Source organism: Nicotiana sylvestris, chromosome 2, assembly GCF_000393655.2.
Source record: "Nicotiana sylvestris chromosome 2, ASM39365v2, whole genome shotgun sequence".
In the NCBI taxonomy this organism is placed as follows: Eukaryota; Viridiplantae; Streptophyta; class Magnoliopsida; order Solanales; family Solanaceae; genus Nicotiana; species Nicotiana sylvestris.
The window spans coordinates 58,668,948-58,694,734 of record NC_091058.1 but is presented as its reverse complement, the minus strand read 5'-3'; the positions used below and the strand labels follow the sequence as shown (position 1 = coordinate 58,694,734).

The following is a 25,787-nucleotide window of genomic DNA, read 5'->3' as shown; positions in this document are numbered from 1 at the left end:
TTCTCCAGGAACTTCTTCTGGTTGACTAGAAGCTCCTTGAGAGACTCCTCTACCAAAACTGGCACATGTGGTTGTGGGGGAACTGATTGGGCTGCCACTAAACTAGATAGCACAGATAACTTAGAAGTTGTTGCCTGCATCCAGTTGTTGATACTGGAGACTGTTTGGCTCAACTTGTGAGCCGTCAATGGGTATGATGAGGAGGATAGGATTTTTTAAGGCATGGAAGTAGATGGTCCGGAGGCAAGATCTAGTATGGCAGTGGGAGGTTGTGAAGTAGTGACTACCACTACTGGCTCTTCAGACTGGCCAGTAGAAGCAATAGTTTTGCCCTTAGATCCCTTGGATTTAGGGTTGTCTGGATCCTTGAGGCTCTACCATGAAAAGGGCATCTTGGGTTTTACCTTGACATCAAAGTTTCTTTTCTCCACCTCTTGATCTTCCATGTACATGGTAAGGAAGTTCAGGATGTGGTACGATCTATCACCCTCATTGGCCACTATAGTGATCACCCTAGACATGATATTCCCGACATTGATCGGGAACCCCGCCATAATAGCCACCACTATAACCACCCGGGAGACCGGCAAAGTGTTTTCATGAGTAGTGGGGTCTAGCCTGCTGCATACCCCACCCCTTCGCCTCAAATTTTAGGGTGTTCCTCAAGATAGTAACCCCTGCTATCAACCATCCTGAGGTGGTATCCGGGAGAGCCAGGTGTGATGCCAACCACGGGCGGGATAACTCATCCATCGCCACCTTCTCCAAGTACAATGTCTCATCTTCATCATTGAAGCCGAGGTATTCATTGGTTGTTTTTCCATCAAACATTACTTTCAGGTTTCACACCTTAGTCAATTTTGTATCCTTCTTGATGTGCAAGTCATTGGCGTAGAATTACTTGACTAAGTGCTCATTTGCATCCGACACCTTACTAGTGAAGTAATTTCATCCCACACATTCATTAAAATGCTGGTTCACGTTGGGGTTGTGAGGCAGAAGATCCGGCTCTATGAACTGGCACTCATGAATAAGTGACCTTAGAGGCCACCACTCCCGAAACTTGTGATATGCCAGCTCACTAACAAACCTCCTTTGCTACACTTCAGGGTTTGTAGTCCTTTCCACACCCCTGGTTTAGGTCATACCCCTTCCCACGTCATCCGATTCCTCATCATCTATGGGATCCTATCCAGGTGACGAAGCTGTAGGTGAGGTTGAAGTTGAACACTCACTATCGTCTACTGAGCCATCAGACAACTCAGTAGAAGAAGCAGCAAGAGAAGTAGGAGAGGCTGGGGGTGTAGGTTCATCTCTCAACCTATGTCTCTCCGAGAAGTCGGGTACATATGCTGGCACTGAATCACACTCTGAGGCCTCATGGGAAGGAAAATACTCACTCACCTTTGAGTGGGAAGCAACTCTATCTATAGCTCTGATGCTCTTCCTCATTTATCAAATTGATTTCCGAACTGCTGAGGTCAATTTAATATGTCCTCGTCCCCTACCCCGGGAGGACTCCGCTTTCCCTTTTTATTTTTCATTGTCTGCAAGTATAATACATTGCATATTGTTAGTTGCTAGAAGAAACAGTGAAGAAAATAGCAGAACAATTTACAGTGCATGGGAAGAAAATTGCAAACCGCAGACTGCGAAAAAAAGAGCACGACCGCAAAGGTTGCATCGCGGACCGCGGAAAATACATCGCGGCCGCAGAGATGTGGGACTTAGACTACCCACCCTCTGATTCAATTGCACCGCGGATTGCGAAAAAAAGAGCGTGGCTGCGGTAGTTGCACTGCTGTTCGCGAAAAATCAACCACGGTCGCGGACCCTTGTTTAGATATCTCTGAACTTGAGCACTGCGGACCACGGAAAACACATCGCGAACGCGAAGAGGTACCAGTATCAGCGAAATTTGCCACCACTGACCGTGGTTATCAGGACATAAAATTCTCAGATAAAACATATGACCGCCGACCGGGGAAGTCAAATTAGGGCTCAGCAAACCTAGGGTTTCTAATTTTCATGCATTCTAGCAATAAAATCAACATTATCAATCCCACTAGGTATTCATTAACACTCCTAACTAATTTAAGCCTAACTTAATTAACATTAAACACCCTTAGGTCTAAATTAAAAGAAGAGAAGAAGAAGAAGAAGAAGAAGAAGAAGAAGAAGAAGAAGTAAAAACAAAACTACACTTAAAATAAAAACATGTCCAAAATTGAAAAATAACGAGGGCATGAATTAACCAGATGTGAAATGTGCGATGAAAATGTACTCTAAGTCCTGTGTTTGTGTAGCTTAGGGCGTGGATGAATAGTAGCGTGTTTAGTTTGAGAGTGAAATGGGCGAAAAGGGTAAAAGGCCTTCGGACTGCCTATTTATAGACAAAGCCCAGGGTACCCTACATTTACCTAATGCAGCCGTGGTTAATCACCGCGTTCCATGCTTGTGAAGACTTGAAAGGCTACTTTATTGAGACCATAACTAAGAGCGGAAAAAGCAACGCGGTAGTGGTAAGCCACCGCTGACCGCGAAGAATGTACCGCGATCACAGTTGGAACTTTAGAGAACATCCATTTTGAACTTTTTAGCACCGCTGACCATGATCAAATCTCGCCTCAGCGATAATGCCACCGCGGACTGCGAAAAATGGAGTGCGGCAACGGTCCAATCTTCAGAGAGTGTCAAATTTTTCCAGCTTAGTCCTGCACTGCATCAAACATCCCTAGACACATCTCGCAACCTGTTAGTTCAAAAACAAATCCTATACTAAGAAGAAACTCAAAAAAGAAAGAAGAAAAACACATGGGTTGCCTCCCAAGAAGCGCCTGATTTAACGTCGCGATACGATACAGGTTACCATCAATCACTTGAGATGGATCATTGCCACCACGTGGCTGTCATCAAATTTCCCATGATAGTGCTTCACTCTGTGACCATTAACTCTGAAGATCTCACCATTTTTGTTTTTCAAATTAAGAGTACCAAACAGAGTCACAAGCACCTCCTCAAAAGGTCCACTCCATTTTGACTTAAGCTTTGCCGAAAACAGTCGTAACCGGGAGTTCAACAAAAGAACCAAGTCACCCACTTTGAATTCCTTGCTACCGGAATACTTGTCATGTAAGTACATCATCTTGTCCTTATATAAGGACGAGCTAGAATAGGCATGAAACCAGAACTCATCAAGCTCATTCAGTCGCTCCACCCGGAGATTATCTACAACATCCCATTCAAGATTCAACTTTTTCAAGGCACACATGGCCTTGTGCTCTAACTCAACCGGGAGATATACCAATCAGAGTCTTGTAAGCAGTCCTTTAAGCCCACTAAGCATCATCCAGTTTCTTTGACCAGTCAGTCCTATTTGCATTAATCATCTTTGACAATATTCTCTTAATCTCCTTATTGGAGACCTCTACTTGCCCACTAGCTTGAGGATGATAAGGTGTAGAAACCTTGTGATTGACACCATACTTTGCAAGGAAAGTGTCAAATGCTTTATTGCAAAAATGAGATTCCCCATTACTGATGATTTCTCTAGGAGTGCCAAACCGAGTAAAGATATTCTTCTTGAGAAAAGCCAGAACACTCTGGGACTCATTGTTAGGTAAAGCCACGGCCTCAACCCACTTGGAAACATAATCAATTGCCACCAGAATGTACGTGTTGCCACAAGAACTTATAAACGGACCAATGAAATCAATGCTTACACATCAAATATGTCAACCTCAAGAATAGTGGTGAGAGGCATCTCGTCCTTCTTTGAAATTCCACCTGCTCTTTGACACTCATCACATCTCTTCACAAGCTCACCCGCATCCTTGTACAATGTAGGCCAATAAAAACCACAACTAAGTACCTTTGAAGTTGTCCTCGCCCTACCATGATGACCACCATAGGAGAGGAATGACAAGCATCCACAATACTCATTTTCTCCTCTTCCGGAACCCATCTCAGGATCACATCATCATTACAAATTTTGAATAAGTAGGGCTCATTCCAGTAGTAGTCCAAGACATCCCATTTAACCTTCTTCCTTTGGTTAGAATAGAGCTCACATGAAACAATACCGGTCACAATAAAGTTGACAACATTTGTGAACCAAGGAATGATATTCACAGATTTAGAGAGGAGTTTCTCATCAGGGAATGAATCATTAATTTTGAGTCCATCACAAAGCCTCCCCTCCTCCTCCAAGCGGGACAAGTGGTCCGTCACTTGGTTTTCACACCCTTTCCGATCCACAATCTTGAGGTCAAAATCTTGAAGCAGTAATACCCATCTCATCAACTGAGCATTGGAATCCTTCTTTGTCATCAAGTAGAGGAGTTCTGCATGGTCGGTATGAACTATCACCTTGGCGCCTATGAGATAAGGCCTAAACTTCTCCATTGTGAACACAATTGATAACAATTCTTTTTACGTCACCGTTTAATTCACTTGAGCATCATTCTTTGTTTTGCATGCATAATACACTGGGTGAAACATCTTATTCACTCTTTGATCCAAAACCGCTCCTACTGCAACATCGCTTGCGGCACTCATTAGCTCAAAAGGTAAGCTCCAATTGGGTGCGGTAATAATGGCAGTGGTTGTCAATTTGTACTTGAGAAGTTCAAAAGCTTTCATACATTCCTCATTAAATACGAACTTGGCATCTTTTTCCAATAACTTGCACAAAGGATTCACTACCTTAGAAAAGTCTTTGATGAATCTTCAGTAGAACCCGTTTTCCCAAGAAAACTCCTTACCCCCTTGACTGAAGTAGGAGGAGGAAGCTTTGAGATCACTTCGATTTTAGCCTTGTCCACCTATATACCGTGCTTTGAGATCTTATGGCCGAGGACAATGCCTTCCTCGACCATAAAGTGGAATTTTTACTAGTTTAACACAAGATTGATCTCTTTACCCGGCCAACACCTTGTCAAGATTCTTCAAACATTCATCAAAAGAGTCACCCACAACACTGAAGTGTCCATGAACACTTCCAAGAAGTCCTCTACCATGTCGGTAAATATAGCCATCATACACCGCTGGAATGTAGCCGGTGCATTACACAAACTAAATGGCATCCTAGAAAAGGCAAAAGTGACATACGGACACGTGAAGGTGGTTTTCTCCTGATCTTCTGGAGCAATCAAAATATGGTTGTAACCTGAGTACCCATCCAGAAAAGAGTAGAAGGCGCGCCCAACAAGTCTTTCTAGCATCTAGTCAAGAAAGGGCAATGGAAAGTGATCCTTGCAGGTCACTTTATTCAGCTTGCGGTAGTCCATGCACACCCTCCATCCGATAACAGTCCTGGTGGGAATCAACTCATTTTGTTCATTGGTAACCACAGCCATACCACCCTTCTCCGGCACACATTGCACCGGCGAAGTCCAAGAACTATCCGAGATGGGGTACACAACCCCTGCATCCAACCAATTGATTACCTCCTTTTTTACAACCTCTTGCATAGACTCATTCAAACTCCTTTGATGTTCCATGGAGGGATTGGCATCATCTTCAAGTATAATCTTGTGCATGCAAAAGGGGGGGCTTATTCCCCGAATATTAGCTAGAGTCCATCCAATTGCCTTCTTCCGTCTTTGGAACACCTCCAGTGTTGCATCTACTTGCACATTAGTAATCCAAGACGAAAGAATAACATGTAAAGTTGAACTAGGCCCTAAGAATTCATCCACAAGATGTGAGGGCAAAGGTTTCAACTCTAAAATGGGGGTTTCTCAATTGAGGGCTTTGTTAGAGGAGTCTTTCTATTATCAAGATACAAGGAGAGGCCTCGAGGCTCATAAGAGTAAGAGCTCATTCCATGCAAAGCATTGATACACTCCACCCAACCTTTATCCCCATTTATATCAAGGTTCAACAACACCACTTCTAGAGGATCCTCCACATTGATTATTGCACTAGGTATCGTCAACTATCACTTCCATGACAAGATCCACAAAAGAGCACACTTCAGTACTATTTGGCTGCTTCATTGGTTTGCACACATGAACGACCACATTTTCATCACCCACCCAGAAGGTGAGCTCTCCTGCTTCCACATCAACCAATGCCTTCCCAGTTGCAAGGAAGGGTGTTACACCCCGTAAGTTTAACAACATTGACACCGTTATATGTGTTTGATATGGTATTTTGAGTGGAATACTTTTATAAAATAATTTGAAAATATATATGATTTTATATAGTTATTAATATTACTACTTTTAATTATACACAAAATAGGAGAAGCTTATGAGATTTTCTTTATTGTAAATATAAAAATTATTTTTTTGCACAAGAAAAGAAGGTTATCTTTTTACCATTTTAAGAATTAAGCGTACGAAATTTTTTACTCTCTATATGAGATTAGAAAAATTAGAAGTTAAGAAAATATATGCTTTTTTTAACTTGGATATTTTAATAAAATAATAATGTATGCATTAATTTTATATGGCACCACATGACCACAATAGTAAAGTATATTATAGTAAGGTGTATAAAGTGTATTACAAGTGAATAGTTTTTAAGTAATTTGAGATAATTTTTAATTACGTGGGTAATTGATTAATTACCAATTAGCAGGATATTAACTAATTAATTATTGGATAAAGTTTAAATCCCCAAAAATTAGATTACGTGGCAGCTCTTCCATGCCAATAGTGTGACTATTGAATTAAATAGAAAGGTGGCGACTTAACAGAAGATCCACGCATAGCATGCATCAGTTAGTGAGTTTATTAAAATGTTGATTCCTTAGAATATTCAAGCTTCTCGGGAGGAGTAATGAATATGGTCTAGATGTACGGCTTTATTGTTGTCAAATTTGGTGAGTGTTGATTTGTATTACTGTAGTTGACTTGCTGACTAGCTTTGATAATTGAGGATAGAGTGGAATAACCATCTAATTTGGCAGTAAGGTGAATTGATAAATTGATTGGATTTTCGTCTTTTCTAAATGAAGAATGTATCCCAGACAGGTTGACATATTTGCCAAAACCAAAAGAAAGATATTTTTAATACAACTGATGGTATGTGAAAGAGACCCAAGATATGATTTCTACATTCCTTTTCATTTTCTAACTTCTCTGTAAGTTATTCTCATTAGCAAACTGGTTCTCTTTCTCACCTTCAATCAATATTTTGCATTTATATTGGTCATTACATTTAATCATCTGATCATTTTATGATCTGCTCGTCACCCTTAGCATATGATTTACTTAATGCATGTCATCATCAAATTTGGTTTTTGGCTTCTCAAATGATGTTGTTTTATGGTTCCTCATTTCTTTTGCTTTCCTTATTCGTCTCTTTGCTAGCATGAATATTTGATGAAAGGTTGAATAAGTAGACCTCTATTAAGCACCGGGTTACGGTGACGGTGTTCCTGAAATTGTAGTTTTGACTCCTTACATCTTTAAAATCATGTTATATTTGCTTCACAAATGATTTCATATTTGGTGTTATTGAACATTTTGTTAACGTTTAGTACAACTTCTGTTTATTCATTCTTCTTGTAGTAATTGAGTGGAAGATAATTTGTCGGCAAAATGATAAGTTATGACGATTGAGTATACTAACCAGTGTAGATTAAGAAAGTTATCATCAGAATAAGTTGCTCTAGTGGATTATGGCTTAATCGAAATACATGGCTATTATCAGCTGTGAATTGTTTGTATCAATACTTGTCTAAACATACTAGCATGTAGTTAGTAACCAAGGTTTAGTAAAATAAACAATTTTTCTCCTTAAATTAAGGGGGCCTACTTCCTTTTAAATCTTGATTATTATTTTGAGAAAAGGATGTCTATGTTATTTATGTTACATCCCGTACTTTAATATTAGGATAAGTCATAGTAACCCTAATGAGCAAGCCAAGTTGGTTGAGATACAGAGCCTAGTATGTCCGAGCGCCTATGAGCGAGCCTACTATGGCAGAGCAGTTATACATATACCGAGCCTTATAGGGCCGGACAACTATTTTACTTAATATATTGAGAGAGTTGAGTCAGTATTAGCATGTAAGCATATCTTCAGATTATCTTTTACTTCCAGCTACTTGTAGTTATTATATTATTAGTTCAGTTTCAGTTTTCACTATATTGCCCTACATACTCAGTACATTATTCATACTGACGTCCTTTTGGTGGGGACGCTGCATTCATGCCTGCAGGTATAGATAATCAGTTTGACGAGCCCTCATAGTAGACGAGATTGACATTTAACGAATAATCGGTAAGACTCCACCTCTTTCGAAGTACAACCAAGTCTATGAGTCATCGTGTCAGAGTTTTGCTACAGAATTATGGGTTGGCCAGTACCCTGTCCTATTTAATGTCGAATAATCTTAGAGGCTTTGTAGACAAAGGTTCATTTTGTACAATATGTAAGATGCCTTGACGGCACATATGTATTCATATTTTAAGTAAAATGGTTCAGTGATACAATGTTGTCCACTTACAATTGTAGATTACGAGTTGTGGCCATGTCGGCCCATGACAATTACAAAAGGAACGAATAAGTTTTAGATTGGTTCGCTCGGGCCAGTGCGGCACCGGGTGCCAGCCACACCTCCCAAGGTTGGGGCATGACAAAGTGGTATCAGAGCAGTTCGTGTCCTAGGGAGTCTACGAAGCCGTGCCTAGTAGAGTCTCACTTATGGGTGTTGCGCCACATTTATAATTGAGATGCTATAGGGCATTTAGAAAATGTTTTCATTCTTTTATTTCTAGATTGTGCCATAGAGTTGAGCCGTGAGAAGTCAGTATGATGTTGTCGTCAGATTTTGTATGCACCAGAGGTTCAGGTATCAAAGTAGAGCTTTAAGGCGTAATTTCCACCTATGTTGAAGGGAGTTTACAAAAGAAACAGAAGATACGATGCGAGATTGAAAGGTAAGTAAGGTAAAGGTGAAGAAGAAACGAGATACTCAAGTACAAAAGGTTGTGAATAATCAAGACTTCATATATAGTTTGAGTTTTAGTTTAATTTACAGAGGAGACTCTAGTGAAAATTTTGCAGATCTTCAAGAATTAAAATTCGAGGACGAATATTCTAAAGGGGGGAAAGATGTTACACCCCGTAAGTTTAACAACATTGACACCGTTATATGCGTTTGATAAGGTATTTTGAGTGGAATATTTTTGTAAAATAGTTTGAAAAAATATATGATTTTATATAGTTATTAATATTACTACTTTTAATTATACATGTTGCGACCAAAACACTCATGCAAGTGTACGCGATCGACAAGTAATATAGTAGTAAGTAAAGTATCATTCCCACGAGGAATTGTGATCAGCTTATCGACTGATGTAGACTCAAACAATTATCAATTTATGCTATATTATTACAAAATATTTAAAAAACCAATTTACAACTTACTTAATAATTGCACAATAATTCAACACAAAATTACTACACCAATTTCACAATATGTTTATAACAATTTGGATAAATATATCCCTGGCTCATGGACTTGCTAGAAATTATGCTACTATTTTAGCTTAAAATGAATTTATTGAATTATCCGGGTTATTGATTATAGGGTTAATAATATTCATAAGAATCTTTCGAGTTCTTATGCATCTATTCAAGTTAAACTAATACATATATGTCTATGGTATTAATATTAGCAAGAATGAATTTACAACTCCTATTTTTCAACCAAACAAGACAATTAAGTATATGTCTATCTTAATTGCGAATTCTTCACCCGATGCCCGAGATTGAAAACTTGTTCTATTTGATTCTATATGCAACCAAGAATTTTCTTTGTCAAGTTTAATTCAAGATTCGTAAATAATATTTCACAGTTAGCTACGCAGTAAAATAATTAGAAGCATAATCAAATAAACAACTCATAACAATAAATTCAATATCTTCAATCTAACCTTCAAATAACATAATTATCTAACATCCATAACCCAAGAATACTAGAGTTTTTATCTACTCATAATCATACAAAAATCAACAATAAAAGTTTTAAATATAATATTAAAAACAAATAGAAGAAAGTTTAGAAGAACTCTTTGAATCCTTGCTCCAAGATGTTGTTCTTCTTCTCCTTTCTTAGCTCCAACATGAAGCTCCTTCTTCTTCTATGCCTTTTTTTTCCTCAAAATCTGATCCATTCTCTCCCAATAAAGGAGCTTTACTTTATGTAAGGTGAGTGGATCCTCTCAGATTTTCCATTTTGCCCCCAAATAATTGATTTCTCGGACAGGACTAGCGCGGAAGCGCATGACCAGCGCACATCCCGCGCATATCGAGTTTCTTTTTGTCCAAATCACGGAACTAGCGCGGGAGCGCATGACCAGCGCATGACCCGCTCTAGTGGGGTTTTCTCTTGTTAAGATGTTGCTGCTCAACTTTTCGTCATTTGACTCCATTTTTCACTTGATTACCATCATAAATCCTCATTTGTTTATTGAACTCCTGTGAGACATTAAAGTCATGATTAGAGCCAATTTTTGCATTATTTGAACATTTACAATAGTAAATCATCCTTAAGTTGAGCTAAAACATAGGCTATATTAAACAATTTAGCCTATTATCAACACCCCACACTTAGCTTATTGCTAGTCCTCGAGCAATCCACTATATTCTTTTTAGAGAGTTCTTCACTCAACCATTTCCCCTCACGCATTACACCTAGAACATTGTACATACTTAGCACCCAGCAGTGAACAGTCCTAGCCTTAAAGTTGTCTCTCAAGTGCTATGCAATATTCAAACTTCCTCAACTTACTCTTCACAGAAGTCAAGATTTGCTTTTCTGTCACAAGTCATATACCCTCACCATCATGCCAACAAGAAATATTTTGTAATTACTCCGCACATTCAAGTCATATACTTATAATAATCAAGGAAATCACTCACTCTCACAAAAGAGGTCAAATGCATTAAATTGGTACCATAAGCTTGTCCTTAATGTAAATCTCTACTAAGGTAGGTTAGCTCGATCCAAAATTAATTAGGACTTTTTCGTGGTTGTAATGTGGGCTAAGGGACGGGTAGGATGTATTTAGGAATAGTGACTCAACCCCTAGGCACTTTAACACATCACACGAACAATTTTCAGCATATATTCTTCAACCCACTTCTCATTTATACACAATATCATCCCACAAATACGCCATTCTTCTTTAAGCACTCTATTAATTCATTCCCACTAGCTAGAGCAAAACACAATATAATTATCTTTTTTTTTTAATTTCTTGTCACTCAATTTCTGCTAGTGGTGTATTCGTTTACAACATAAGTGCACCTTTCATCCTTTTATTTGTTCAACTCAAAAGCCACCCCACACTTATTTCCTTCTTACTTCTTTTAGCGCTCTTCTCACAATTAAAGTGCTTTAAGAGGTAAAAGGATCAAAACAATGTCAATTAAGAACAAAAGGGTATAGGCTTGTAATGCGGGTGCCAAACAAAAAGTCTGAAGGCTCAAAAGGGTTAACTAGGGACAAATTTTATTTTTAATAAGAAATTAAGCTCAAAAAGGTCAAAGAAAGCCTAACATCATTTTTCAAACCGAGCATCACCTCAAATTTCGCTTCAACTCACATACCGGGCAAGTTCTAGACACAAGTACAATATATGGACTACACAAATACTCACCACACATGGAATATGACTCATTCCAGATCTGCTCATCAAGACACTCTATTACGAGCATTCAATTCAGTACAAACATACAAATTAAGGCACTTTCAGTGAGATTCAACAATTAGGACTAAGCGTTACACTCTAGGGTCTATTGTGTTCTGGTGTGTCAACGCTATGGGTTCACTTTTCTATAGTTTATAACTCCTTATTTTAGTCTACAAAAAAAAATATATATATAAAAACAAAAATTAAAAATTACCTATGCTCAGTCCAAGATAAACCCTTGGAAAAGAACCGCGGCTTAAAGAAAAACCAAGGGGGAATTGCTACACTACCTAAAAAAAAATTTAAAAAAATCTTTTTGTCGTTTTCTTTAAACTCACTTCCCTCAAGAAAGTCGTCTAAAAGATCCGTTATCAGGAAGAGCCTATAATTTTTCTTTTCAGTTTTTTTTTCATATAAAAAAAATTAATCTTCTAAAATACTACACAACTACGAAGAAAAGAAATAAGAAGCTAAAATACTAAAAAGCTAATTATCCAAAGGAATTCTCCCACCCCACACTTAAAAGAGTGCAATGTCCCCAATGCACAAATAAAAGCAAAAAATAACAAGGGTGGATAATAAACTCCCTGAAAGGCCAAAGACCAAAGCACTGGCAGCTCACGGGGTACTCAGACTTCTCCCAAGGATGATCCTTTATGCGGGTACCTCACACTAGTTCCAACCAGCTGGCTCGCATTTGCACACTTTCAGTGGCTTTTCTTCTATGCTCATAATCCTACAACAAATGCTACAAAGGTAGAAAACTAAAATAAACAAAAATAAATAAAAATAAAAGAAAGCAGTAAAGCTGGGTTGCCTCCCAACAAGCGCCTAATTTAACATCGCGGCACGACGTGAACCACTTTTTGCCTCAACCTTGAACTTATAAATTGAGCCCCCAATTTGGCTTCAAACTTTTTGCTATGCTCTAGGGGTGGTGAGACAAATTTAACATGGTCGAGCAACCAATATCGTGTTCTACACTTTTTGGCTTTCAAATGAGGTATGTAATTATGTCTTTTTGGCACAATAAATTCAAGAATATAGACACTTTCATCCTCACTCTTTGACTTCCCCATAGGGTTAGGTGGCTCGATTACTATCTTACTATCTAAACACAATGTGGAAAAATAATTGGAATGAGGTCTAATGCGCCATAACTCATGAATTTTACTACTATTTATATCCCCATTTATACAAACACTCAATTCTTCTAAAGTAATGTTATCTACTCCCTCACATGACTCTAGAGCACTCTTCTTAACATGGACATCCTCAAGAAAAATATGATCTAATGATTGGTATTCTTGTTTTAGCTCCTCTATTTGGTCTAGAAGATTTTTTCAGCTTCAGACAACTCATCATTAAATTGTTGGGCGTTACACGCATCAACCTTTGCACTCAAATCTGAATCCAAGTTATGCATAACCAAGCCAAAATTATCACTTTTTTTGTGCAAGCTCATCTCTCTCCTTAGACCAATCTTTCATCACCGTTGTTAGTAAACAACGTCATTTCGCAAAATCCACTAATCGAGAATATCCGTCCCAATACCAACCCTTACTCCCATATTCAAATTCAGATGTCTAAAAGGTGAGGTCATGACTAGCCAAAAAATACGGGCCATAAAAATCTTTGATTAACCAAGCGTCTTCACCATTAACCTTACCTCTGTATATTTCATCCTCAGATGTCATCCTGAGAGAACTAGAAACATACTAAGAGAAAAATCAAATAGTTATAAAAATAACATATTTACAAAAAGAAAAGAAAATAAACTTGTAAAGATAATAATAAAAGTCTAACCCAGAAGAATAGTTAATGTCTAATTCCCCGGCAACGGCGCCAAAAACTTGTTGCGACCAAAACTCTCACGCAAGTGTACGCGATCGACAAGTAATATAGTAGTAAGTAAAGTATCGTTCCCACGAGGAATTGTGATCAACTTATCGACTGATGTAGACTCAAACAATTATCAATTTATGCTATATTATTACAAAATATTTAAAGAACCAATTTACAACTTACTTAATAATTGCACAATAATTCAACACAAAATTACTATACCAATTTCGCAATATGTTTATAACAATTTGGATAAATTTATTCCTGGGTCATGGACTTGCTATAAATTATGCTACTATTTTAGCTTAAAATGGATTTATTGAATTATCCGGGTAATTGATTATAAGGTTAATAATATTCATAAGAATCTTTCGAGTTCTTATGCATCTATTCAAGTTAAACTAATACCTATATGTCAATGTTATTAATATTAGCAAGAATGCATATACAACTCCTATTTTTCAACCAAACAAGGCAATTAAGTATATGTCTATCTTAATTGCGAATTCTTCACCCGATGCCCGAGATTCAAAGATTGTTCTATTTGATTCTATATGCAACCAAGAATTTTCTTTGTCAAGTTAAATTCAAGATTCGTAAATAATATTTCACAGTTAGCTACGCAGTAAAATAATTAGAAGCAGAATCAAATAAATAACCCATAACAATAAATTTAATATCTTCAATCTAAGCTTCAAATAACATAATTATCTAACATCCATGACCCAAGAATACTAGAGTTTTTAGCTACTCATAATCATACAAAAATCAACAATAAAAGTTTTAAACATAATATTAACAAACAAATAGAAGAAAGTTTAGAAGAACTCTTTGAATCCTTGCTCCAAGATGTTGTTCTTCTTCTCCTTTCTTAGCTCCAAGATGAAGCTCCTCCTTCTTCTATGGCTTTTTTTCCTCAAAATCTAATCCATTCTCTCCCAATAATGGAGCTTTACTTTATGTAAGTTCAGTGGATCCTCTCAGATTTCCCATTTTGCCCCCAAATAATTGATTTCCCGGACAGGACTAGCGCGGGAGCACATGACCAGCGCACATCCCGCGCATATCGAGTTTCTTTCTGTCCAAATCACGGAACTAGCGCGGGAGCGCATGACCAGCGCATGGGTTTTCTCTTGTTAAGATGTTGCTGCTCAACTTTTCGTCATTTGACTCCATTTTTCACTTGATTACCATCATAAATCCTCATTTGTTTATTGAACTCCTGTGAGACATTAAAGTCATGATTAGAGCCAATTTTTGCATTATTTGAACATTTACAATAGTAAACCATCCTTAAGTTGAGCTAAAACATAGGCTATATTAAACAATTTAGCCTATTATCAATACACAAAATATGAGAAAGCTTATGAGATTTCCTTTATTGTAAATATAAAAATTATTTTTTTTGCACAAGAAAAGAAGGTTATCTTTTTACCATTTTAAGAATTAAGCGTACGAAATTTTTTACTCTCTATATGAGATTTGTAAAATTAGAAGTTAAGAAAATATATGCTTTTTTTTAACTTGGGTATTTTAATAAAATAATAATGTATGCATTAATTTTATATGGTACCACATGACCACGATAGTAAAGTATAATATAGTAAGGTGTATAAAGTGTATTACAAGTGAGTAGTATTTTAAGTAATTTGAGATAATTTTTGATTGCGTGGATAGTTGATTAATTACCAGGTAGCAGGATATTACCTAATTGATTATTGGATAAAGTTTAAATCCCCCAAAAATTAGATTACGTGGCAGCCCTTCCATGCCAATAGTGTGACTATTGAATTAAATAGAAAGGTGACAACTTAACATAAGATCAACGCATAGCATGCATCAGTTAGTGAGTTTATTAATATGTTGATTCCTTAGAATATTCAAGCTTCTCGGGAGAAGTAGTGAATATGGTCCAGATACAAGGCTTTATTTATTGTCAAGTTTGGAGAGTGTTGATTTGTATTACTGCAGTTGACTTGCTGACTAGCTTTTATAATTAAAGATAGAGTGGAATAACCATCTAATTTGGCAGTAAGGGTAATTGATAGATTGATTCGATTTTCGTCTTTTCTAATTGAAGAATGTATACCAGACAGGTTGACATATTTGCGAAAACCAAAAGCAAGATATATTTAATACAACTGATGGTATGTGAGAGACCCAAGATACGATTTCTACCTTCCTTTTTATTTTCTAACTTCTCTGTGAGTTATTCTCATTAGCAAACTGGTTCTCTTTATCACCTTCAATCAATATTTTGCATTTATATTGGTCTTTACATTTAAACGTCTGATCATTTTATGATCTGCTCGTCACCCTTAGCATATGGTTTACTTAATGCATGCCATCATCGAAATTTGGTTTTTGGCTTCTCAAATGATGTAGTTTTATATTTCCTCATTTCATTTGCTTTCCTTATTCGTCTCTTTGCTAGCATGAATATTGGATGACAAGTTGCATAAGTAGACCTTTATTAAGCCCTAGGTTATGGTGACGGTGTTCCTGAAATTGTAGTTTGACTACTTACATCTTCCAAGTCGTGTTATATTTGCTTCACAAATAATTTCATATCTGGTATTATTAAATATTTTGTTTATGGTTAGTACAACCTCTGTTTATCCATTCTTCTTGTAGTAATTGAGTGGAAGATAATTTGTCGGCAAAATGATGAGTTATGACGATTGAGTATACTAACCAGTGTAGATTAAGAAAGTTATCATCAGAATAAGTTGTTCTAGTGGATTATGGCTTCATCGAAATACATGGCTATTATCAACTGTGAATTGTATGTATAATACTTGTCTAAACATGCTTCACCAATTGACGAGCAAGTAGTTAGTAACACAGGTTCAGTAAAATAAATAATTTTTCTCCTTAAATTAATGGGGCCTACTTCGCTTTAAACCTTGATTATTATTTTGAGAAAAGAATGTCTATGTTGTTTATGTTATATCCCGTACTTTAATATTAGGATAAGTCGTAGTAACCATTATGAGCAAGCCCAGTTGGCCGAGATACAGAGCCTAGTATGGCCGAGCGCCTATGAGTGAGCCTACTGCAGCAGTGCAGTTATATATATACCGAGACTTATAGGGCCGGACAACTATTTTACTTACTATATTGAGAGAGTTAAGTCCGTATCAGCATGTAAGCATATCTTCAGATTATCTTTAACTTCCAGCTACTTGCAGTTATTATATTATTAGTTCAGTTTTAGTTTTTAGTATGTTGCCTTATATATTCAGTACATTATTCGCACTGACGTCCTTTTGGTGGGGACGCTGTATTCATCCTGCAGGTATAGATAATCAGTTTGACAAGCCCTCATAGTAGCCAAGATTGGCATTTAACGAATGATCAGTAAGACTCCACATCTTTCGAAGTACAACCAAGTCTATGAGTCATCGTGTCAGAGTTTTACTACAGTATTATGGGTAGGCCGGTACCCTGTCCTATTTAATGTCGAATAATCTTAGAGACTTTGTACACAGAGATTCATTTTGTACAGTATGTTAGAGGCCTTGACGGTCCATATGTATTCATGTTTTAAGAAAAATGGTTCAATGATACAATGTTGTCCACTTACAATTGTACATTACGAGTTGTGGCCAGGTTGGCCCATGACAGTTACCAAAGGAATGAATAAGTTTCAGATTAGTTCGCTTGGGCCAGTCGGCACCGGGTGACAGCCATGCCTCCCAAGGTTGGGGCGTGACAAAAGGTCTTCCAAATATGATCGGAACCTTATAATCGACCCCACAGTCCAAAATCACAAAGTCAACAGGTAGAATAAACTTGTCCACCCGAACAAGAACATCATCGATAATACCAAGTGACCTCTTCATTATTCTATCTGCCATTTGCAACCTCATTGAAGTAGCCCTCGGTTGACCAATACCCAAAGTTTTGAACACATAGTAAGGCATCAAATTGATACTTGCGCCTAAATCGTACAATGCCTTTGCAAAATCCGCACTCCCAATGGTACATGGAATGGTGAAAGTGTTGGGATCTTCAAGCTTTGGAGCCATCGAGTGCAAAATTGCACTTACTTGATGAGTCATTTTGATGGTCTCACAATCCATGGATATCGCTTTAGTCACCAAATCTTTCATGAACTTGGTGTAACCCGGTATTTTCTTAATAGCTTCCACCAAAGGAACATTGATTGATAATCTCTTCATCATGTCAATAAACTTCCTACATTGGTTCTCATTCTTTTGCTTCGCAAGTCTTTGAGGTAAGGTGGAGGAGGCCTTGGTAAGGGAGCCTTAGCCTTGGGCACTACCGTTTCCGTTATGTCTATTACGTGTTCCCTAGACGGGTTCACGTCATCTTGAGTCTCCACCTCATTATCATTAATATCAATTCTCACTTTCGCATTCAAATTCTCTTCACTCACTTGCTCATCAACCATAAGAATATCATCATCTTGTACTTCAACCTCACCACTCACAATTTTATTTTGCTTGGAGGTATTCACATCACCACCTCGACCGCTTCTAGTAATCACCACCATTGCATGTCCGGTGTTGTTCCCACCCTTCGGGTTTACTACCGTATCACTAGGTAGAGCCCCCTTAGGGCGAGTATTCAAAGATTGCGAAATCTGGCCAACGTGAACCTCCAAATTCCGGACTGAAGTATTATGGGATGCCAACTAGGTATCATAGTCAGCGTTCTTCTTCATCATTTGTTCAAACATAATCTCAATCCTTCCCCTCTCATTGTTTGACGATCTAGGACCTTGGGTCGGAAATGGAGGTGGGTTATTTTGTTGTTGATACATCGGAGTCCTTTGAAAGCCTTGCCCCCGATTCCCTTGATTGCCATTATTCCAACCCCCTTAGTTGTTGTTTCCTCCCCAATTGTTGTTGTTACCACTCTAGTTTTCCTGGTTGTTCTGATTGCCCCAATTTTGATTGTTGTTCCCCCAGTTATTATTGCCTTGTTGGTTTTGATTCCCCCAATTTTCTTGGGATCTCCACTATTGTTGTTGGTTAGGAGCATTGCCCCTTTGTCCTTGGTAATTGTTCACGTACTGCACTTCTTCACATTGCTCATCATAGCCCTTATCTTGGTTGAAACCACCACTACCTTGCTCATATTGATCCGGACTACCTTGACTTTGTTGACCTCTTTGTCTCCTCTGGTTGACCAACATGTTGACACCTTTGTATACGGTAAAATCCGAGGGACTGATTTTATGATCATCTCAGGGCTCCAAATATGCGCCTCTTAATGCCTGAGGAAGGGCCCGAAGTGCGATCTCGAAGAGTCTGTAAAATGTTTGGCTCAGAGACAATACGGGTCGCTAGCAGCCATAGAAATATTTGGAGTTCCTTAGGCACTTGATGGGAGTTGGCAGATTTACATGCGCCCGTACCAAGGCATTAAATAGCTGTATCAATATCATATCTTTGTAATAAATACACTTGTACCATACTAGGATTCCCCTCATATATAAAAGGGATCCTTGTCATTTTGTAGACATCTGATGCTCAATCTTAAATACACAGAAACATTCTCTCTACTCTCTAACATATTCCCTTGATCTCATTACTTCCAGTTATTGCTTATATTCATTGTGTTCTGCTTATTGTTACTCATTTAGTGCTTATCATTGATCGTAAAGAGCCATCATTTTAGCTCTCATAACTGTTAGTCCTCCCTCGATTGCCCTAAACCGGCCTCCAGACTCGATCCTGAGGCCTCATATACAGTAGCTCGAGGCCCCGACCTCCAGCCTTTCAGTTCGATTATCATATTGTATCTAAGCTATAATCTTGCTCTTTAATCTTTTACTTAGCATCCACTGTGTAACAACTAGCATAAAAATAGATCACATATTTTTAGAACCACAAAATCAAATTTAATTGTTATTACCATTTTCACGGTAAACAATATTCCATAGAATTTACTTGTCTAGGAGCTTGAACTTGTTGTAATTGAGATTTTGCCAACTGGTTCATTGCTGTAATTAACTCAGCTATTGCCTGGCCATGATCATGAGTTCTTTGTGCAAATGTATGACAGTGGGGTCATTATGTGGCACATTAGCTCGACTTTGCCAAGCTGAGGAAGTATCTACCATCTCATCCAATATCACACACGCCTCAGCATAAGGTGTGTTCATAAAATTCCCCCTACTCGCTGGTTCACTACCACTGATTGGTCGTGTTAATTCCATGGTATAATGTCTGCTAGATCATTGCTCCGGTCATGTCATTGTTCGGACATTCTTTCACCATTGTCCGATATCTCTCCCAGATCTCATGAAGTGGTTCATTAGGTTCCTGTTTGAAGGCCAAAATCTCATCTCTCAAAGTCTCCATATGCCATGGCGAGAAAAACTTAGCTATAAACATGTCCTCCAACTCATCTCACATAGTGATGGAGTGGTTGGGAAGCTTTTCAAGCCAGTCCAATGCTTTTCCTTTAAGTGAGAAAGGGAATAATCTCAACCGCAATGCATCCTCTAACACATTTGTTTGCTTGCTTCCCCAATAGGTATCCACAAAGCCATTAAGATGTTTATATGCATTCTGATGGGGAGCACCTGTAAAATACCCTCGCTGCTCCAATAAAGTCAACATCACATTTGTAATTTGAAAATTGCCGGCCCGGACTAAGGGTGGGACAATTGCTCTTGCGTATCCTTCATTTGGAAGCACTCGAGGAGCCACTCTTGGAGGTGGCAACGGAGGGTCTGGAACATTTTCATTGGCCTGGAGGCCTCGTCTTTGACCTTGAGGTAATATATGCCCCTCATCCTCACCATTATCATCTACCTCCTCCCTGTAGAACAATTCCAAGAGGATCATTGTTTGCCATTTTGTACCTGAATTGATGACACACATAAGTTAGTAACATAGAAGGAAAGAAAACTAAGACACAAAACTAGTTAGATAGATATCCAAAACTGTTTAGCTCCTCGGCAACGGCGACAAAAAGTGATCGGGTCTAACCCTACACCAAAATAGAGTGGCCAGAGCGGTCGATGCAGCTTTTATCCGAAAAGGATGGGATCGAATCCACATGGAGCTAGATATCTTTGGAGTTGGATTCCTATCTAATCTAGCAATGTCCAGTGTTTTTGATTGCACTTCCAATCATACTTGTTTGTTTGTTATTTCTAATTTAATATTAATGATGCATGAAATTAAGCTAAGTAGATATTTTTGTGGGTTTTCTAAATGGGTAAAAGGCACTAGGGAAGTGACTTACTACTAGGTGAGTATCTAACGAGATCTAAAACTTAGGGCAATAATGCTATAGTTGAGATCATGATATAGCCAATGCACGTAGCTACTTACTCTATACCTCTCGGTAGTTTGAGTGACTTTGCCTTAATAATTGGCTTTCTCAAGCCTAATTGGTTGTTAAATTTGTACAAGCAAAGTTGGCTCAAGTCGGGTATTACTATCTCTAGGTTTCACCCTTTAATTGGGGTTATCAATCTCTTGAATACACCCCAATTCCTTGTTGGCCTGAATTTCCTAGACTTAAGCTCTCTTTCTTAATAAGAGCCTAAGTGAAAAAAGTACAAATTAGTGTTTGCAACCATCAATTCATCATAAAAAGAAAAAATCAGGCCAAATATCAATCACCCATAAACATCTGAGCCCAAAAATAAGAGACCCATTAAATACCCATACTAGAGTTGAGTCACAATCCTAGCTAATGGGTCTAGCTACTCATAATAACTAGAGAAATCAAAGATTGAGATGAAATAGAAGCCATAAAATTAATTACAAGATAAAAGTCTAAGATTAATTGTTAAATAAGCTCTAAAATTACTCAAAGAAGCAAAAACGGTGATTTCACGTGCTCAGCTAAACAATAGATGACCTAAAAATTGGAAAAAGAAGTATTTATACACAGTTAAATTTTTTGGACAAAAATGCCCCTACGGAGGTACCGCTAATAGCGGAAAATGGACTGCTGCAGTGGTGAGGCTACCGCGGCCGCATAAAATAAACCGCATACCGCGGTCTTCTAGTTTTAGCTTCAATTTTGACTCTCTAATTCTGACTACTACTGAGGGTGGTAAAATGACCGTGGCCACGCTAATGCCACTACGACCGCACAAAATTACCGCGGTCAGCGGTGACCCGATGAACCTGTAAACACATTCTCTGATCTTTTCCACCACTAAGAGCGAAACCAGGACCTCCTCAGTAGTGGATCCTCCTCGGCCACTGTTGATTTTCTGCTGTAGCTCTCAGTTGACTCAGCTTTTGACTTATGCTGGTTTCACTCCTTTTTAGCTGGTTTTGAATTTTTGTCTCTTTTTGACCAAACACTGCAAGCAAGCACAGTAAGTTAGCTTTTAGGAATACTTTTATACACTTTAAATCCAAAACCTAAACAAAAATGAGCATAAAATATATTAGAATCCCTAGTTATCAGCGATGCCTAGATGAATACAATATCGAGAATTGTGGATCTCCTCTAGACTTAACTCACGAAGTCCATCTACATTAGGCATACAAACCCGACCGCGCATCCTCAAAACTCCATCATCTCCAACCGTAACCTGCTTGGCATCTCCGTTCTGCACTCTGTCCCTAAGGTCAAGAAAATGAGGGTTAGCATACTATTTGTTCCACTATAGGGGGAGTACTATCTCAGTAACTCTATTATTGGTTTGTGTATATATTCAATTTATGGTTTGTCAAGACCCAAAACCAAATCCTTGTGATGTTGCCTATTGTGAAACTAGGCAAGCCAACTACTCAACCAATTCATCACAACCAAAGCTTTGACAAATACGGAAGCAGTTTATATTTTAAGGAAAACCTTTTAGAAACAGAATAAAATTCGCAGCTCAACACAAAATCTCTCCCAAAACTGGAATGTCATCGAGTACATGAGCATGTACAGGGAGATATATTCTAATGCAACAACTAAAGAATAAAAACTGAAACATAAATGAAGATAAGGAAGGAGAGTCAAGGTCTGCGAATACCATGCAGCTACCTCGATAGTCTATAATGATCCTGACTACACAACTTAGCAGCCACCGTGATCGGAAGCACCTGGATCTGCACACAAGGTGCAGGGTGTAGCGTGAGTACAACCAACTCAATAAATAACAAATCTATCCTTTGGACTGAAAGTAGTGATGAACTCAACCGATACAGTTCAATATAGAAATAATAGTATGAAAACGTAGACATGCTTTCAAGTTCAACAGTTAAACTCAATACAGTAAGACCGTATGGGCATTTTGAGTTTCTAGTGATGTCATTTGCGCTGACAAATGCCCCAAAAACATTAATGGATTTGATAAACCGGGTGTTCATGCCCTATCTAGATTCCTTTGTGATTGTGTTTATTGATGATATTTTGATCTACTCCTGCAGTCGAGAAGAGCATGAGCAACATCTTTGGATCATTCTCCAGACCTCGAGAGACAGCCAGTTATATGCTAAGTTTTCAAAATGCAAGTTTTGGTTGAGCTCAGTCGCTTTCTTGGGGCACATTGTATCAGCAGAGGGTATTCAAGTGTATGATAAGAAGATTGAGGCTATTTAGAACTAGCCTAGACCCACTTCAGCTATAGAGATCCGGAGTTTCTTAGGATTGGCAGGTTATTACTATCAGTTTGTGGAGGGTTTCTCATCTATAGCGGCCCTGTTGACCAGGTTGAACCAGAAGGGTGCCCCGTTCTGATGGTCAGACGAGTGTGAGGTGAGCTTTTAGAAGCTCAAGACTACTTTGACTACAACGCAATGTTAGTGTTGCCCATAGTTTCAGGATCTTATATGTTATATTGTGATGCGTCTCGTATTGGACTTTGTGCGGTATTGATGCAGTGCGGCAAGGTGATTGCATATGCACTGCGGCAGCTGAAGGTTCACGAGAAGAATTATCATGTTAATGACTTAGAGTTGGCAGCCATTGTTCATGCGTTGAAGATTTGAAGGCGATATCTTTACGGCGTGTCGTGTGAGGTATTCGCGGATCATCAGAGATTGCAGTATTTGTTCAAGCAAAAGGAGTTCAATTTAAGGCAGATGAGGTGGTTGGAGTTATTGAAAAACTATGATATCATCATCTTGTATCATCCCGGGAAGGCCAATGTGGTGGCCGATGCTTTGAGTAGAAAGTTAGTGAGTATGGGCAGCCTTGCATTCATTCCAGTCGGTGAGGGACTGCTTGCATTAGATGTTCAGGCTTTGGCCAATCAGTTCGTGAGGTTGGATGTTTTCAAGCCCAGTCGTGCTCTATCGTGTACCATAGCTCGATCTTCATTGTTTGAGCGCATAAGGGAGCGACATCAAACTAATTACATTTCCTACCCGTGGTAGCTTTTGTGGGTAATTTCCTCTTTTTTCTCGTTTTCTTTTTTATTTCTCCGGTTCTTTTTCTTTCTTTCTTTTCTCCATTTCATTTTTCTCCTTTTTCATATTTTTTTCTTTCCTTTTCTGCTCATTTATTTTTTGCCTAGATCATATTTATCATGACCCAATTTCTCCTATAGGACGTGATGGCGTCCAACGTTATCGCTAGGCAAGCTAACAGTAAACTAACCCTGTGATTGTTTCTTTTAACAATTTAAAAATAGTTATTTTTTAATTATCGAATAAATAAGAAGTGAAAATTTAATAAAATGAGAAATAAACAATTTTAAGAGCAAATGAGATAAAGTAAATAATAAAAAAAATTATCAAGTGTCTACTAGCATAATTTCACAGACCTAGTGTCACAAGTGTATGAGCTACCAGTAGATTATACAAAAATACTAAACTACTATCTGAAATAAAGTAGACAGAAAGTAAATGCAAAAATAAGACTTCGGGTGCTGCAGAACGGGCTCGGAAGGCAACTCACCACAAAGTCTCGGAGTATGAGGAGTGCGTGTCGAGATGATAACCAGATGCACCTGCCTTAGATCCTACACGGATAGTGCAGAAGTGTGTGAGTACATAAACAATATGCATCCAATAAGTATTTAGTGTAACCTGAAAGAAGTAGTGATGAGGGTTCGATTTCGACACTTACTATGGCTAACAATAAAATACCGAAATTCTAAATAAGCATGGGCTATGTAAATGATAATGAAAACTTAATAACAAGCAATAAATAAATAATACTTTCATTGGTTAATACCAAATCAATTTCCCTTATTTAAAAATTTTAAACTCTCAAGCCAATAAAACGATATCAAGTATAATTGGACTCCAAGTATTAATACGCACGAATTATACCGAGGTCGTACGGATCGATCCAAAATACATATACATATATTGTGTGCACTACCGAGGATCAAACCGCACGAACCATATATACATCTATTAACCTGCCGAGGCGAACAACCCGTTCCATGAGAGTAGAGGAATTTACCTTGCTCGCGGAAATGCTTGCGACGTGAGTGAACACAGATTTCTCAAAGTTATTATAAAATTCTTCAATTCTTTCCAAAAGTAAGAAGTCTAAACCGGAGACTTTAAATCTTAAAATCCTCAATCTCAGCTCTATTTAAGACAATTAATATGCATAATCAAATAACGGTGCCAACAATGTATGATGTTAACCTAAGACAACCTGGATATCACACGAAAAATATAGCTACGCACGGACTCTCGTCACCTAGTGCGTACGTAGCTACCCACACAAGTAATTTACAACAAACACACCTAAGGGGATGAGTTCCCTCTTACAAGTTTAGGCAAGAGACTTACCTCGTTCTCAAGCTCATTTCTGATTGACAAATATGCTTTAAATCCTCAACTCGGTGCTAAATAACTCGAAACTACTCAAATATTATATAAAATAATCAATACATGTTCAAAAGTTCATATTCTAACTATTAGAGTATTTATCCAATCCCAATTGAAGGATTCCTAAAATTTACCTCCAGGCCCACGTGCCCGGATTCCGAAAGGTTTTGAAAAATGTTGTTACCCATAACTTTACGAACTCAAAAATATAATTTTCACCCTATTCCATAATCATTTTCGTGATTAAATGTAACGATCCGACCGGTCATTTCATGAGTTACCACTCTGTTTCCCCATTTCTGCTTCTTATTGTCTTGTCTAGCTGTATTATGTGTTATTGGGTTGGTTGGCTCGGGTTCAGAAAGGTTTTGGTAAGGTTTGAGACACTTAGTCTCTTTTGAGTGAGCTTAAGTTGAAAAAGTCAACCAGTTGTTTACTTATGTGTAAAGGGCTCGGATGTGAATTTTGATGGTTTGGATAGCTTCGAGAGGTGATTGGGACTTAGGAGTGTGATCGGAACGTATTTTGGAGGTCCTTAATAGATTTAGGCTTGAATTGG

At 38.1% G+C, this 25,787-nt stretch overlaps 1 protein-coding gene across 1 annotated transcript; it reads right to left on the bottom strand.

The window, feature by feature from the left end:
• Positions 1-2,875: 2,875 nt before the first annotated feature.
• Positions 2,876-3,271, bottom strand: LOC138884954 (uncharacterized). Its single transcript, XM_070165833.1, has one exon. The coding sequence runs from the start codon at positions 3,269-3,271 to the stop codon at positions 2,876-2,878; it is 396 nt and encodes a 131-aa protein (XP_070021934.1).
• Between the last annotated feature and the right edge of the window lie 22,516 nt (positions 3,272-25,787).

Excerpts from the sequence above, each read along its gene's own strand:
- LOC138884954 (XM_070165833.1), bottom strand. The coding sequence starts at position 3,271 with ATGTGTGCCTTGAAAAAGTTGAATCTTGAATGGGATGTTGTAGATAAT.